General features: G+C 38.0%; 1 protein-coding gene across 5 annotated transcripts in view; it reads right to left on the bottom strand.

Annotated features, from left to right (window-relative positions):
- lrba (LPS-responsive vesicle trafficking, beach and anchor containing) overlaps positions 1-12,956 on the bottom strand; it is a 199,847-nt gene that overhangs the window by 1,553 nt on the left and 185,338 nt on the right. For 3 of the 5 annotated variants that reach the window (XM_086082314.1, XM_086082317.1, XM_086082315.1), the window contains 4 exons: positions 12,604-12,759; positions 9,783-9,950; positions 6,493-6,594; positions 6,228-6,424 (listed from right to left, as the gene is read on the bottom strand). In XM_086082314.1, the coding sequence (XP_085938440.1) occupies positions 6,228-6,424; positions 6,493-6,594; positions 9,783-9,950; positions 12,604-12,759 (623 nt within the window). The remainder of the gene's footprint in view (positions 1-6,227; positions 6,425-6,492; positions 6,595-9,782; positions 9,951-12,603; positions 12,760-12,956) is intronic. The other 2 variants (XM_086082316.1, XM_086082318.1) reach the window with 1 other exon arrangement.

Raw genomic sequence — 12,956 nt, 5'->3', positions numbered from 1 at the left:
GTAAAAGTGATATGCTTAAAATATTTTGCTCATAGTTGATTTTTTTTGTAATTTCTTTCTTGTAAACAATCCATCTATTCAGGAAATACTAAGCTCTTAAAAAATTAAATAAAAATAAATAAATATATATATATTTTTAAATATATAATAGTCATTTTTATTAGCTTCATCTTAAAGTTCAAATTGTTCTTATAATTATGTGACTACTGCAGTAAAATGAACATATTTTGTTGTATAATATTTTTTTTGTAATCTAGGTTTTTACTCATTATTTTCATAATATAGCAACTTTAATAAAATTACAGCTTTTGTGTATTTACAATACTGCAGTTATGAAATTACATTAACTTGTAATATAAAAAAAAAAAAAATTCTCAAAATTCCCACTTTTTTGGGGTAGATATTTGCCTTTCAATATTAACTCATTCACTGCCATTGACGGCTATAAACGTCAAAAATTAATTTTAAGTATTTTTATTAGTCGCGTATAAAAACCTAGAATATTTTTAATTGTACATTAAGAACAGATATAAAATTTGTGATTAATCGTTAGTTAATAGTGAAGTCATGCGATTAATGAAAAAAAATTGCTTGTCGCTCCTAATTTTTTGTATCTTATTTTAATGAATTTATGGCAGTGAATACGTTAACTTGTTTCCTCCTAATATTGCAAATTTGAGTTTTGCAATTTATTGAATATTACACAAGCTTTACAATGGAAAAGATTTAGCTGTCAGGGCTTTTAAACTTTTTTGGACTCGATTTTACTTTTTTATGTTTTTTCTTCTTTTTTTTTAAGCGCGCCAAACAACAAAAACGAGTGCCTGTGTGTTTGCGATGAAAAAGAAACTCGCTGTAAAATAGGGATGCAACATGGCGGTCGCGCCAGCGCGTCGCCACAACGACGCGTTCCCCGCCGCGAGGCTGACATTTACGTTGCCTTTCCCGCCCGCAAGAACACAAATCACCGGTCGGTCGACGTCGCTGGCTCAACGACAAGGCAACGCGCGTTTCTTTCCTTGCAGGTGGCTCGGCCATGACTCAGCAGAAAAAAAAGAAGAAGAAGAAGAAGAAGAAATAAGGCCAACACGTGTTTTGAATCAAAATGCCATTAAAGGCGAAAGTGAAACTTAAACCGAGGAATTTATGCGAGTCTCAAATGACGGCAGCCTAAATCAGAGCGATGTTGTGTTTGTGTGTCATTTCCGAAGCGCGGAATTGTGAGTTCTGCTTTCCATCACGTGCGGACCTAATTGCCGGTGTCGGTACCAGATGTGATCGGGCTGCCAGATTGCATCGGGGTCGCCTGCCGATGGCGTCGCGCTGCAGGATTGGCTGGAGACGATCAGTTTGCAATTGTTCAATAAAGTTATTTGAAAAAAAAAATCCGGTTGACGTCAAAACATTGGAAAGAAAATATTTAAAAAAACAAAATGTATGGACTGAAATTGTCAAAACGTAAATGAAGCTAAGAATATAAAAGCAGGATAAAAAAAATAGATTGAAGCGCCGTCGAGTTTTTTCTTTTTTTTTTCCTTCGGAAACGACGCTAACGAAATGCGCGTTGGGCTCCTTTTTGAGCAGTTCACAAAATCACAATACATGACAAAATATGTTTTAATGATAACATTAGCAATCTCAACGGATAATATTTGTCACATCTCAGGCAATTCATTTGCGTATTTATCATGAATTAAATCGATGTATTCAATACGTCTTGCTTTTATATTCTTCGGTTTATTTCCGTTTTTGACAATTTCAGCCCGTACATTTTGATATTTAAATGCCATCTTGAATATTTTCTTTTCCATGTTTGACGTCCATTGTATCATTTGGAGCCAATCCTGTAGCGTGACGTGTTGGTTTGGGCGAAAACGTGGAAGTTATCCATGGCCGTGCTGCGGTTCCAAACTGGCAACAAAGATGTCGCCTCCCGCCGCGAGTCTGACATTTCCTCGGCGTCGCTCGCTCGCGGCTGCCAAGCGCACAAATCAAGCGCACGGCTCCACATGGCGCATTTGTTTCCTTGCAAGGTGGCTTCAGCGTGACTCGGCAAAGCAGACCAAAAGAAAGAAGCAAACTTCATTTGCGCATCCAACAACACTGCTGCTCTGCTTATTCGCGTCTCGAGTCTTTAAAATCATCATTTTGTGATTTTGAATGTAAAAGGGTATAAAAAAAACAAAATCCTTTTTTGTTTCTTTATAAAATGCATAGAACAGATGAATGTAAATTTTTATGCGCATCCAACAACAGTGCAACTCTGCTCATTTGTGTCTTGAGTCTTTCGAACCACCATTTTGTGATTTTGAATGTAAAAAGGTATTAAAAAAAAAAAAAATCCTTTTTTTGTTTCTTTATAAAAAATGTGCATAACAAATGAAAGTTATTATTTTGCTCATACAACAACAGTGCAGCTCTGCTTATAGTAGTGTTTTGACTTTTTGAATGGCAGTTTGTATTTTTTTTTGTATGTGAATAGCAACAAAAATGTCACTTATTTGTGTTTCTTTATAAAATGTGCGCATTCAACAACACTGCAGCTCTGCTTAAGTGTTAGGTCATTTAAAAAATGAAAATGATTTTTTGATACCACTTTTTTTTCCCCCTCTCTTGACCACTCACTGATACTAATCTCAACTACCGATACCACTAGTACTTTTCATACAAAAATTTCAATGAATGTATGACAGATAATCGTTTTTGCCCAATATCAGATTCTCTTTGCCATAGTATTGTTTGCTGGTATCGGCAGCTTTCGCAAGTAACAGATACCTTGAAATTAGACCAATAACGGCCCATATTAGGCATATTTGGCAGGATGACTAAAAACTCAACAAATTTTACACAAGCATTTCAAAGGTCAATTTTCCATATTTGGGCCCAAAACGACCTCCATAGGTCAAAGTTCAACTTCCTGACACGACCAACCCTCCAGGACTCACGCCACACGCTTTCTGCTTTTATGGCTGTATCCTGAAGTCCACGACCTCGCCGCCGCCCAGCAGGAGGCGCCGCGCCAGCAGAAAGGTGGCCCGCCGCCGGCCGGCCGGCTCGTAAATCTGCCGGCGGACGAGCGGCCGCTCAAGGCGAACGTCCCGCCGCCCAGCGGGAAGCAAGATGGCCGCGCCGGCTCGTATGACGCCACCGCGCTCACATTTTCAAACTTCTCGCAGGTAACGAGCGGAGCAAAGAAGTCGGGATTTACGGCGCCGTTAACGTCCTGCCGTGGCTGCTTGAACGTTCTCAAACCTTTTGGGTTCAGGGACCCCTCACAGGGGAGACATTTTTTTTTTTACCATGTGAATGCAACAGGATTTAAAAAGATGAATATTTTGGTGAAATAAAAAAAAAATCTGACTGCTACAAGAATAAATTTAAAGGAAAACGATGTCATGTTTGGAGAACTAAAAATTCATCTTACAAGAATTAAAGTCACATTTTTCCAATAAAATAGAAATATTATGACATCAAAGTTTAACAAGGGAGGAAAGTCGTATTTCAGCAAGCGACTTTGGAAAATATAACTTGAGGACAAGCAGGGACATTTGTGGATCACGTTTCAGGAAATAGAAATAATTAAACATGATTTCACTAAAAACCCTGAAAACAAATATTATATCAATAGTTAACTCACGATTAATTAAATTTTTTATAATTATAATTATATAATTATATTGTAAAATGTACAATATTTCCCCCCTATGCTTTTATACTCAACAAAAAAGTGGGAAAAAATGTTAAACTAATAGAAATATGGCTGCATCTTTTAGTCATTGCTGCAGTAATTTTACAATAATTCAAGCGTAATATTGGCTTGTGTTGAGGTCATTTTTCTGCCACTAGATGGCATAATTGCATTTGTAACACAGCAGTGACAGCTCAGTGCATTCTTTCTTTTCATGTTAAGAGCGACCTCGTCTTTAACATGAAGTCCCTTTTTAAAACGGGAAAAAACAACTTCACTCCAGTCCCCGCAAATATATGCATTATTATTACATTAATTACTGCTAAATTTTGACGCCGACGTGTCTGCTGCGTTGCGACTGGAATTCCCCCATTACAGGCTTTGCAAGTAATCGTGGATTTTTTTAAATGAACTCAAAATGAACGTACTCATTTTGACAAAATATATTTGAGGTCTGCGTGGAATAATGAACGATCAGCCAGTTGCACTCGCGACTAATTTCATTAAATTTAATTTAAGAATTGAATGGAGACATTTATATATAAAAACTAAAACTAACAAATCCAAGCCTTTTTGAAAAACTTACAAACCCTTTTCTAACAGAATTTAAAAACGGCGTTCCCTCGTTTTCCGCTGGGTTATGTACCAAAAAATGCCCGCAATAAATAAAATCCGCGAAGGAGTTAGCTTTATGTTTTACGTTTATTCTAAATATTTGAAGGCTCTAAAATCCCTCGCCGCACAGTTTATACACTTTCCTCATTGAGGCATTTACATTTCCTCCGTCTTGTTTAAACCTTCCTTAAATAAAAAAAAATGGGTACGTTACTTTAAAAAAATGCATGCAAAATTGCAGCCAAAATCTAGCGAGGGAACACTGCAAAAAAAGAATCCAAAAGCAAATAAAAGTGAACTGATATTGTAGCAAATAAAGCAAACACATGCACCGTCTGTCACACCCCAAAATGTTTTATGGCGGCAAACGTCATAACGAGCGGCGGGAAAAAAAAATCTTGACAACGTGGGAAAAGCCTCCTCAAATGGACCGCGGCCATCTTGTGACTTTCCGCGTCCGCCTTTTGCCGGCCGGATTTCATTTTCTCGCTTGTAAACGCACAGACTTGTCTTTGTACGCTCCCAGCGGCGTCTCCGAGCTGCCATGTTTGCAGCGGCGCGAGCGTGTTTCGGGGCCGACAATCACCAGAGGCTTCCTAATGGGAAGCAGACGCGCGGCATACATTTACATTTCCCAGGCCAGAGCGGAAAAACAACAGGTCGGGCCGGGCCAAGGCGGTAGCTGCCATCGCGTGTCACTTTTGCCAAGAAGGGAGGAAGTCTGGGAACGTTAGGCGGGAGTTAATGGCGTAGGTGTCCGGGCCCGACGGCGTGTGTGGAATGCGGCACGGGGGCCGCTCGCCCCATGCGTGCTGACAACGAGCGGCGCCCATCAAGAGGAGAGTTTCCGTTGTGTGTGAAAGGACCCCGAGGCATTTGCAGGCCGGGCCTTTAATCAGGCAAATTTACAACTAAAGCCCCCTTGAATGGACCCCCCCCCCCACCCCCCACCCCGACTTTCCTCAAAGTTTGTGAACTGAAGAAAAACAAAACAAAACAAAAATGTAATGTATAAAATTGTAAATGTATGAACAATGTAAAATGTATTAAACATTTTATTATATTATTATTATTATTGTTATCATTGTAATATAATGTATGGTATTATTCAAAATGTATCTAAAGTTTTTTCAAAACATCTTCCCTCAAAGTTTGTGGACTGAAGAAAAATAAATAAATGTATAAAATTGTAAATGTATGAAAAATTTAAAATTTATTAAAAAAAAATATTATTGTTATTATTATTATTGTATTATAATGTAGGGTATTTAAAAAAATGTATTCAAATTTTTTTCAAAAGAAAAAAATTTATCATAAAATATTAAATCGCAATCAGAATATTGAGAGAATTTTTTTTTTCACACTTATTTCAAAATCGTCTTCCTCAAAGTTTGTGAATTGAAAATAAATTAATACATGTATTAAATTGTAATTTTTTAAATTTATAAAAAATGTTATTCTTAATTTTTTTTAAATTATTATTATTGTTATAATTGTATGTATGGTATTTTTAAAAATGTATTTAAAAAAATGTCAAAACTAAAAACAAGACAAAAACATTAAATGCAATAAAATATTAAATCGCAATCAGAATATTGAGAAAAAAAAATCACACTTATTTCAAAATAGTCTTCCTCAAAGTTTGTGAACTGAAGAAAAATAAATAAATGTATTAAATTAAAAGTGTATGAAAAATGTAAAATTTATTAAAAATTGTATTATTATTATTTTTATTGTTATTATTGTTATCATTGTATTATAATAAATTGTATTTTTAAAAATGTATATTTTTTTACATAAAAAAACAAAAAACATTCAATGTATTTAACAATAAAATAATAAATCGCAATCGGAATATTGAGGACAGACAACCCCCCCCCCCCCACCCCCACAATTATTTCCCCCTCAATGTATGTGAACTGACCTTGATGCCGTCCTCCACTCGCATGTGTCCCAGCAGCTTCCCGTTGACACTGAAGACTCCAAATTGTCCTTTGTCGTAGTAGATGACGCAGTGGCCCTCGGCCGACGCTTGAATGAGGCGGGGCCGCACGCAGCCCTCGGGGCCCTCCAGGGTTCGCAGCAGGTCCCCGTTCATGGAATGGATCAGGCACGGACCCTCTGCGCACACCACGTGGGGGGGTTGAGAAGAGCTTTGGGTAAAGCTGCGGTAGCGGAAAGCGGCTGACCTTTGCATCCGCTGATGACCAGGCCCAACTCGGCGCACACGCACGAGCACGTCACTTCGCAGTCGTGACCCGTCAGGATGGCTCGAGGTGTGGTGATGCCTGCTGGGGAAGCACGCACACACACGCCACAACTCAGATACAACAATCAAGCCATTTGCGGTCTGACGAGACCCTGCAGTTGTCTCGGGAGTTTGAATTCAGGCCCTTTTCTGTGCATTCTGATTGATCATCCGATGAAGAGCAAGATGGTCCTGAGTCTCAACCAATTTAAATGGATTATTAGATTATAGAAGTGTGTATGAATAAGTAAGATTTTTGATAGAAATTTTCAGTTTTTTTATTTTTAGTCAATGTAACAAGTTGATTTAAATTTGGTTCTGTTTTTGTTTATGGGGACATAATTGAACATAATCTTCTTCTTTTTTAAGATTCATTGTTATTAGGTGTTGTCAATTTTAACGATGAGTAAAAAAAAATATATATATATCTTTAAAAAAGCCTGTAGACCAACCAATAAAGAGGATGCAATATTTAGAAAATCAATAGAATAAAATGATTTCATTAAAATTACTACGCAATCATTTACATAAAAAAAAAAAAGTTTAATGCAATTAGCTAACCCAAAATTCAAAAATTAATAAAATACAGAAAATAAAAGTGAACACAAAAATAATATGTAATATGTAAAAACTAATAATATAATAACAATGAATCCACATTTTAGAAAAGTTAAAATCATGTACAGTCATTTTTGAATGTTATCATCTCTCTGATGCTTTCCATTTTGCTGGCTGCAGATGTTTCTGTTTGAGAGCACATGTTGGAAGCAGAAGATGAAGAGGATGAAGCATTTATCCACATTTGTTTTGGCTCCAGCTGAAAGGAAAGGAAACAAAACGCCCCCCCCCCCCAAAAGAACAAAATAAAACCTCATTTCCTCTGCGCTATGTTTGGACTTTACTGACATTTTTATTTACACCATAGGTTTTAAAGAAACTCCAAACATCAAATAAATAAATATACAAATAATAACATCGCCTAACAGTCAAGTGTCATTTCTGAGTGCGACCAGCCGATGGCGCCGTTGTGTGAGGAATCAGTGCAGGCTTGAACTTGGGCCAATCAGAGGCCTGGGTGTCAACATCATGAAGTGCGTGTGATGTGCAACCAAGTATGATGCATGGCTGGAGACCTTTGTGTGCATTTGCATGAGCGATTCCGCTTGTTGGAAGAGAAATAAAGGAAAAGTCGGCCATTATGTGCGTGTGCGCGTTTCATTGCGGTCTGTTCCAGTGGAGATCGTCGGGTGGTGGTGAGAGTTTGGAAGGCTTTGTCTGCTCGTTGCTGAATGACACACGCGCAAACGCAAACACACGCATGTACACACGCATAAAATTCCCAAGACAACATTTGGTACACGATCTGATCAGCTCCAGTACAATTTTGTTGTTGTTGCCGTTTTTCTTTTAAAGGGGGAAAAAAAAGGTAGCCATTGGGAAAATAAAAAAGATGAATTTAATATAAAATATTTATGTAACAACTGAATAACTCCAAATTAAATTGACTGACTTTAATATGTATAAAATTGATCATAACCACAGACATAATTTTTGTTAGAGAGTAAAAAAAAAAAAAAAAAAAATTAGAACGTTTTCTTCAGGGCCGATATTCATTCGTAGAAAAAAAGAAAAAGTTGGTGTCAAAATATTTAGTAATAAAAACTTGCGGGTTAAACCCTTAAAGCGCACGCTAACTCCCAAATAGCTGCTAATTCGCGGGCTAACAGTTAGCTAGCGGTTAGCTCGTGGGCTAGCCTAGCCTGCACGCTGACATACATAGAACACTGATTATATAGTGGTAATTATACAAAATATAATAAGATATATAATCACATGATATGAATATTTACATAAATGTGATGTAATCCATATTCAATGTTACTTTCATTGTTAATGATCGGTAACCGTGAGTGCGTTTGTAACACATCACTTAACAACGCGTTCGTCCGGCAAATGAGCCTCCACTGACTCATGCGTGCGCTATGCTTTCATGGCGGCTAATACCACATGTTATGTACCACATGACGAAGAGACCCCTCGCACCCTCCCCCGGACCCCCGCAAAAGTGAAATTTTTCACTTTTTATCGACCGTGTGACCTCCACCCCCCCTCCACCCTTCTCGGAGGGGTGCTGAGCTTTCATGTGCCGACCGGCGACTTCCCCCATTCCCCGCCAGAACGTCACGTTTTGAACGTCTCTAAGTGGCCTTCACTTTCACTCCACAGACAAACGCACACACACACACACACACACACAGGAAACCCAATCTGTGTGCAGGAGCCCCCCCCCCCCGGTCACATGAAACTAGATGTTACTTCACAAGTGTAAATCACGACATCACAGCTCTCCAGCTGGGACTGAATATTGCCCCACCAGATGGCGCTATTCTTTCCAAAAGTGTATTTATATTGAATGCAGAGTAACGGTAGTGGTTTGATTGTGGACTTTTCTATTGGTTGATGTGTGACAAATCCTGCATAGCAACAAGCGACAACCTACCGACGCATGAGTATGTAAGTCAAAGATGCGCGTTCGAGTGACGAGAATACAGAATAGCATTCTAATGTAAGGCGGAAAAAGGTTAATGAGGGGGGAAAAAATGATTTGTGGATAAAAAAAAAAGTTAAAATATTAAATGGGGAAAAAAAGTTTTGTTTTTTAAGTTTTCATGTTTTAAGAGTAAGGTTTGTAATATCATGAAATGAAAGTTTTTCTCACATTAAAAATGCAAAATAATAATGACAATTAAGTGGGAATATTAAAAGCAGAAAAAATCATATCAGTGTTTTTAAAAAATGTAGTTGTAAATACAAAAAACAAGAATACTACAAAGTAAAATCAAAATATAGTCATATATGATTATTTTTCCCCAAAAAGGCTTAATATTACTAGAAAAGTCACACAATAAAAAATAATAATATCTGAATACTTTGAGTACAGTTGGATTTCAAACTTAAAAAAAGAGAAGATATATATTGTAAAAGTATGAGAATTACCGGCTAAAAGTCATTTTTAAGGCTTATAGGCTCAAAGCCATAATAAAACACCAAATTATTTTTAAAGAACGATGATAAACCATCAATATATATTTTCCCTTTCAAAAAGTGGAAAAAAAAACAAACTCAGCCCCCCCACCCACAATAAAATAAAATAAAATAAATCTGTGACTATAATATAACCCCCCTCCCCCCCCCCCCTCCAGTATGGCATTGTTTGTGTTTCCCACTTACTGGCCGGGCTCTCCCCGATGCTGCTGAGCTTTCCGTTCCAGTACCACAGCAGCAGGGTGGCGTCGCGCGAGCCCGACAGCACGTAGCAGTCGCCCCCGATGTACGACTCGGACCGGGCCAGACACGTCACCACGTCGCGGTGACCGAACACGATCTGAGTCAGCTTGCCTGCGGACAAAAACACAAAAGAAAAGTAAGCGTCGCCACAAAGTCGTTTTGTCGTTTGACTAATAAAAGGTAAGGTAAAGTCAAATGCAATACTGCTCGCTTTTTGCAGAGGATAAGGAATATACGCCAGTGAGCATAATCGTATGTTCTTGTCTGCGTCGTGTTGCTCGTACATGTTAGCATTAAGCTAGCGGACTGTCGAATAAGGAAGTGAACCTGATATGCTTAAATGCATAATGAGCATTTATTATCTTTACATGTGCAGAACGTGAGGCGCAGCTAATGTTATGGCACTTGAACGCGAATGACGAGATAATCGCGGGGCGCCACGGCGGCTGTGTTTGCAGTTTGTCATCGTCCGTCCGCTGGTTCGGCAAGATCAACACGAGCGCGAGAATAAATATTTGTCCCGCGTCCGTGTCTGAGCGCGCGAGAGGCTAATTGCTGTCAGATTTCACCCCTCCGTCGACATCTAATCCTCATTAAGTGCGACCTCGGCCCGTCAAACTCCTGCTTGACATTTGCATAAAAAAAAAAAAAAAGAAAAACACAAAAAATCTGTCCACCTAATTGAGTTGTATCAGCGTGAAAAGATGAGTGTTATTAAAGCGGGCGTCTTAAAAAAAACAACCGTGTAAAATGTTTGACATCTTGATAAACACACCGATGTGATGGTATTGAACGCGCTCGCATTCGTTCTCATGTCCTCACACGCGCATTGCACTCTCTCACATTCGCGCGCACTCTCACGCACTCTCACACATACACTTCCTGTGACAATCATTCTCTCTCAGTGGCGCGCACACGCACGCACTAAATTGGATGTGTGAGGCTACATGTAGCAATCATCTCTATGTGATTGTTAACCCCCCCCCCCCGTTGTGGAACACATGGGGGGGGGGGGGGCTTTGGTGGCAGCTGTTGAGCGTGTGCGATTAAACTGTGTTCCACTTGTACACCCCCGTGGCAGCAACACAATAGAGCCATCCTTACACATACACACACCGCCCTCTATTAAACATGAGGGGAGGGGGTGCACGGCCTGGTGAAATTGATTCCAAGGCGTTTCGTGGAGGATCGCAAGTGCAAAGAAGAAGAAGAAAAAGAAGAGAGAGAGCAAAGAGCTGCGTGGAGATGAAGCCCGGGGACAGTTTCATTTAGGACCCCTGACCTGCTCCCTGATGGCTGTGTTGGTTGGAAACAACCACAGACAAAATATTAGGAACAGCTTTCAGTGAATTGCACTAAAAAGGACCTCATTTATCAAAATAGTAAAAAAAAAATTAAAAAAAAAAGGGAAAAGGGAAACACAGTTGGTAATGTCGGACTATAATACCGTCGAAAGATAATGATGACTTTGAATAAATAAATGGACATTATTGTGATCCTACTGATAAACAGTATGTGATTATTACAAGTTATAGTGATTATGGTTGGAATTTTATTTTATTTATTTATTTATTTTTTAAAGCTTGTCATTTATATTTTTCAGTAGTTAGTGTTTCAATAAAATTAAGTTTTGTTTAAATTGTTGCTCACTGAGTGCTTACAAAATCACCAGAGGAATTTTATTTACTAATATTATTATCAAAAATAAATAAAAATGCATGGAATAAAAATTGTTTTTTAAATAGATTTATTTCCTGCACTTTGTGTTTAAAAAATCCTTCTTGTATTTTTTTTTAATGCAATTTAAATTATACTATAAAAAAATAAATAAATGCAAGGACTCTTTTTTGGGGTGTGGTGGTTGGTTGGTGTAATTTGTAATAATTTCTGGTACTTTATATTAGTGTTCTAAAAATAATGACAATGATTAAATTATTGCATTAATTAAGAAAAATATACATGAAAAAAATTACGTAAAATAATGCAGTTTTGAGTGTGTCGTATATATATGTAAATTTTTTTGCTCGTAAGTGTTTAAAAAAAGAAGAAGAAATTAGTTGTATTCAAATTAATTTAAATTATATTTACTCCCTAAAGAAACACACTTTTTTTTTGTTATTTAAATTTTTGTGGCACTAAGCATCTTATTGTTTTAAATAAACTATTAATACAAAAAAATAGAATGAATAATTTAAGCTTGTGTCATTTGTCAAAAAAAAAAAAAAGTATTTAAATGTATGAGTCCAATAAATGCAACTTTCTGTAAATATAACCGTTACATGACAAATGGTAGAACATCCATGAAGTTGAAAATAATATTCTTCTTGCATATGATGTCATTGTAAAAACTAGTAGCATCAAACGAGAAGGTTGGTGCCGTTGGGTGTGTCCTGAGGATGGTGCTAGAGTAAAGGCCATGAGGGCACCTTTCCCCTTTCGAGCGCTTACGCTTGTGCCCTTTTGCTGCATGATTGGGTTCAACAGATTTCACGCGAATCAAGCTGCAATTTGCATCCTGTGTTCACGGCTGACATTTGGCTTAATGGGAAAAACGACAGAAAGGCTCGGTTACTCACAAGAGCACAGGCAAAACACAAACGCATAGCTTTCTATAGAAAATTAATTATGTATATATATATATATGTTGCATACAGGGGATATAAAAAGTCTACACACCCCCTGTTTCAAATGGCAGTTTTTTTGTGATGTAAAAAAAGGAGACCATTTCAATCACAAAAGTTACAAGTTACATGAGTTACCCTACCCGTGTCGGTGGAGTAGATGCGGAAACTCTTATCCCAGAAGCCGCAGAGCAGGACGAAGCGATTGTCGGCCGTCACGACGAAACACTGCGAGCTGATCTGGATGCTCTGGTCCAGGAGGTCCGAGATCTGCCGCCGGTGGCTGCCCATGTTGTTGGCTGAGAAGAGTGGGGGCGAAAAACACTTCATAATGAGAATAACTGGGGAACACTATTGCGAAGTTCGATGTTGAGTGAAAGCTGGATTTAACGGACGAGTCCATTTGTCCGTTACATCAAAATACTTTTGTTCGTGGCACCCAATACAGGAGTAAATTATTGAAATGCTTTATGAAGAAGAACAAGAAGAAAAAGTC

This window comes from Leptonotus elevatus, chromosome 8 (assembly GCF_054856555.1).
Source record: "Leptonotus elevatus isolate MCC_2025b chromosome 8, RoL_Lele_1.0, whole genome shotgun sequence".
NCBI classification, from domain to species: domain Eukaryota; kingdom Metazoa; phylum Chordata; class Actinopteri; order Syngnathiformes; family Syngnathidae; genus Leptonotus; species Leptonotus elevatus.
The sequence above is the reverse complement of the archived record's forward strand: the minus strand, read 5'-3'. Positions and strand labels throughout refer to the sequence as shown.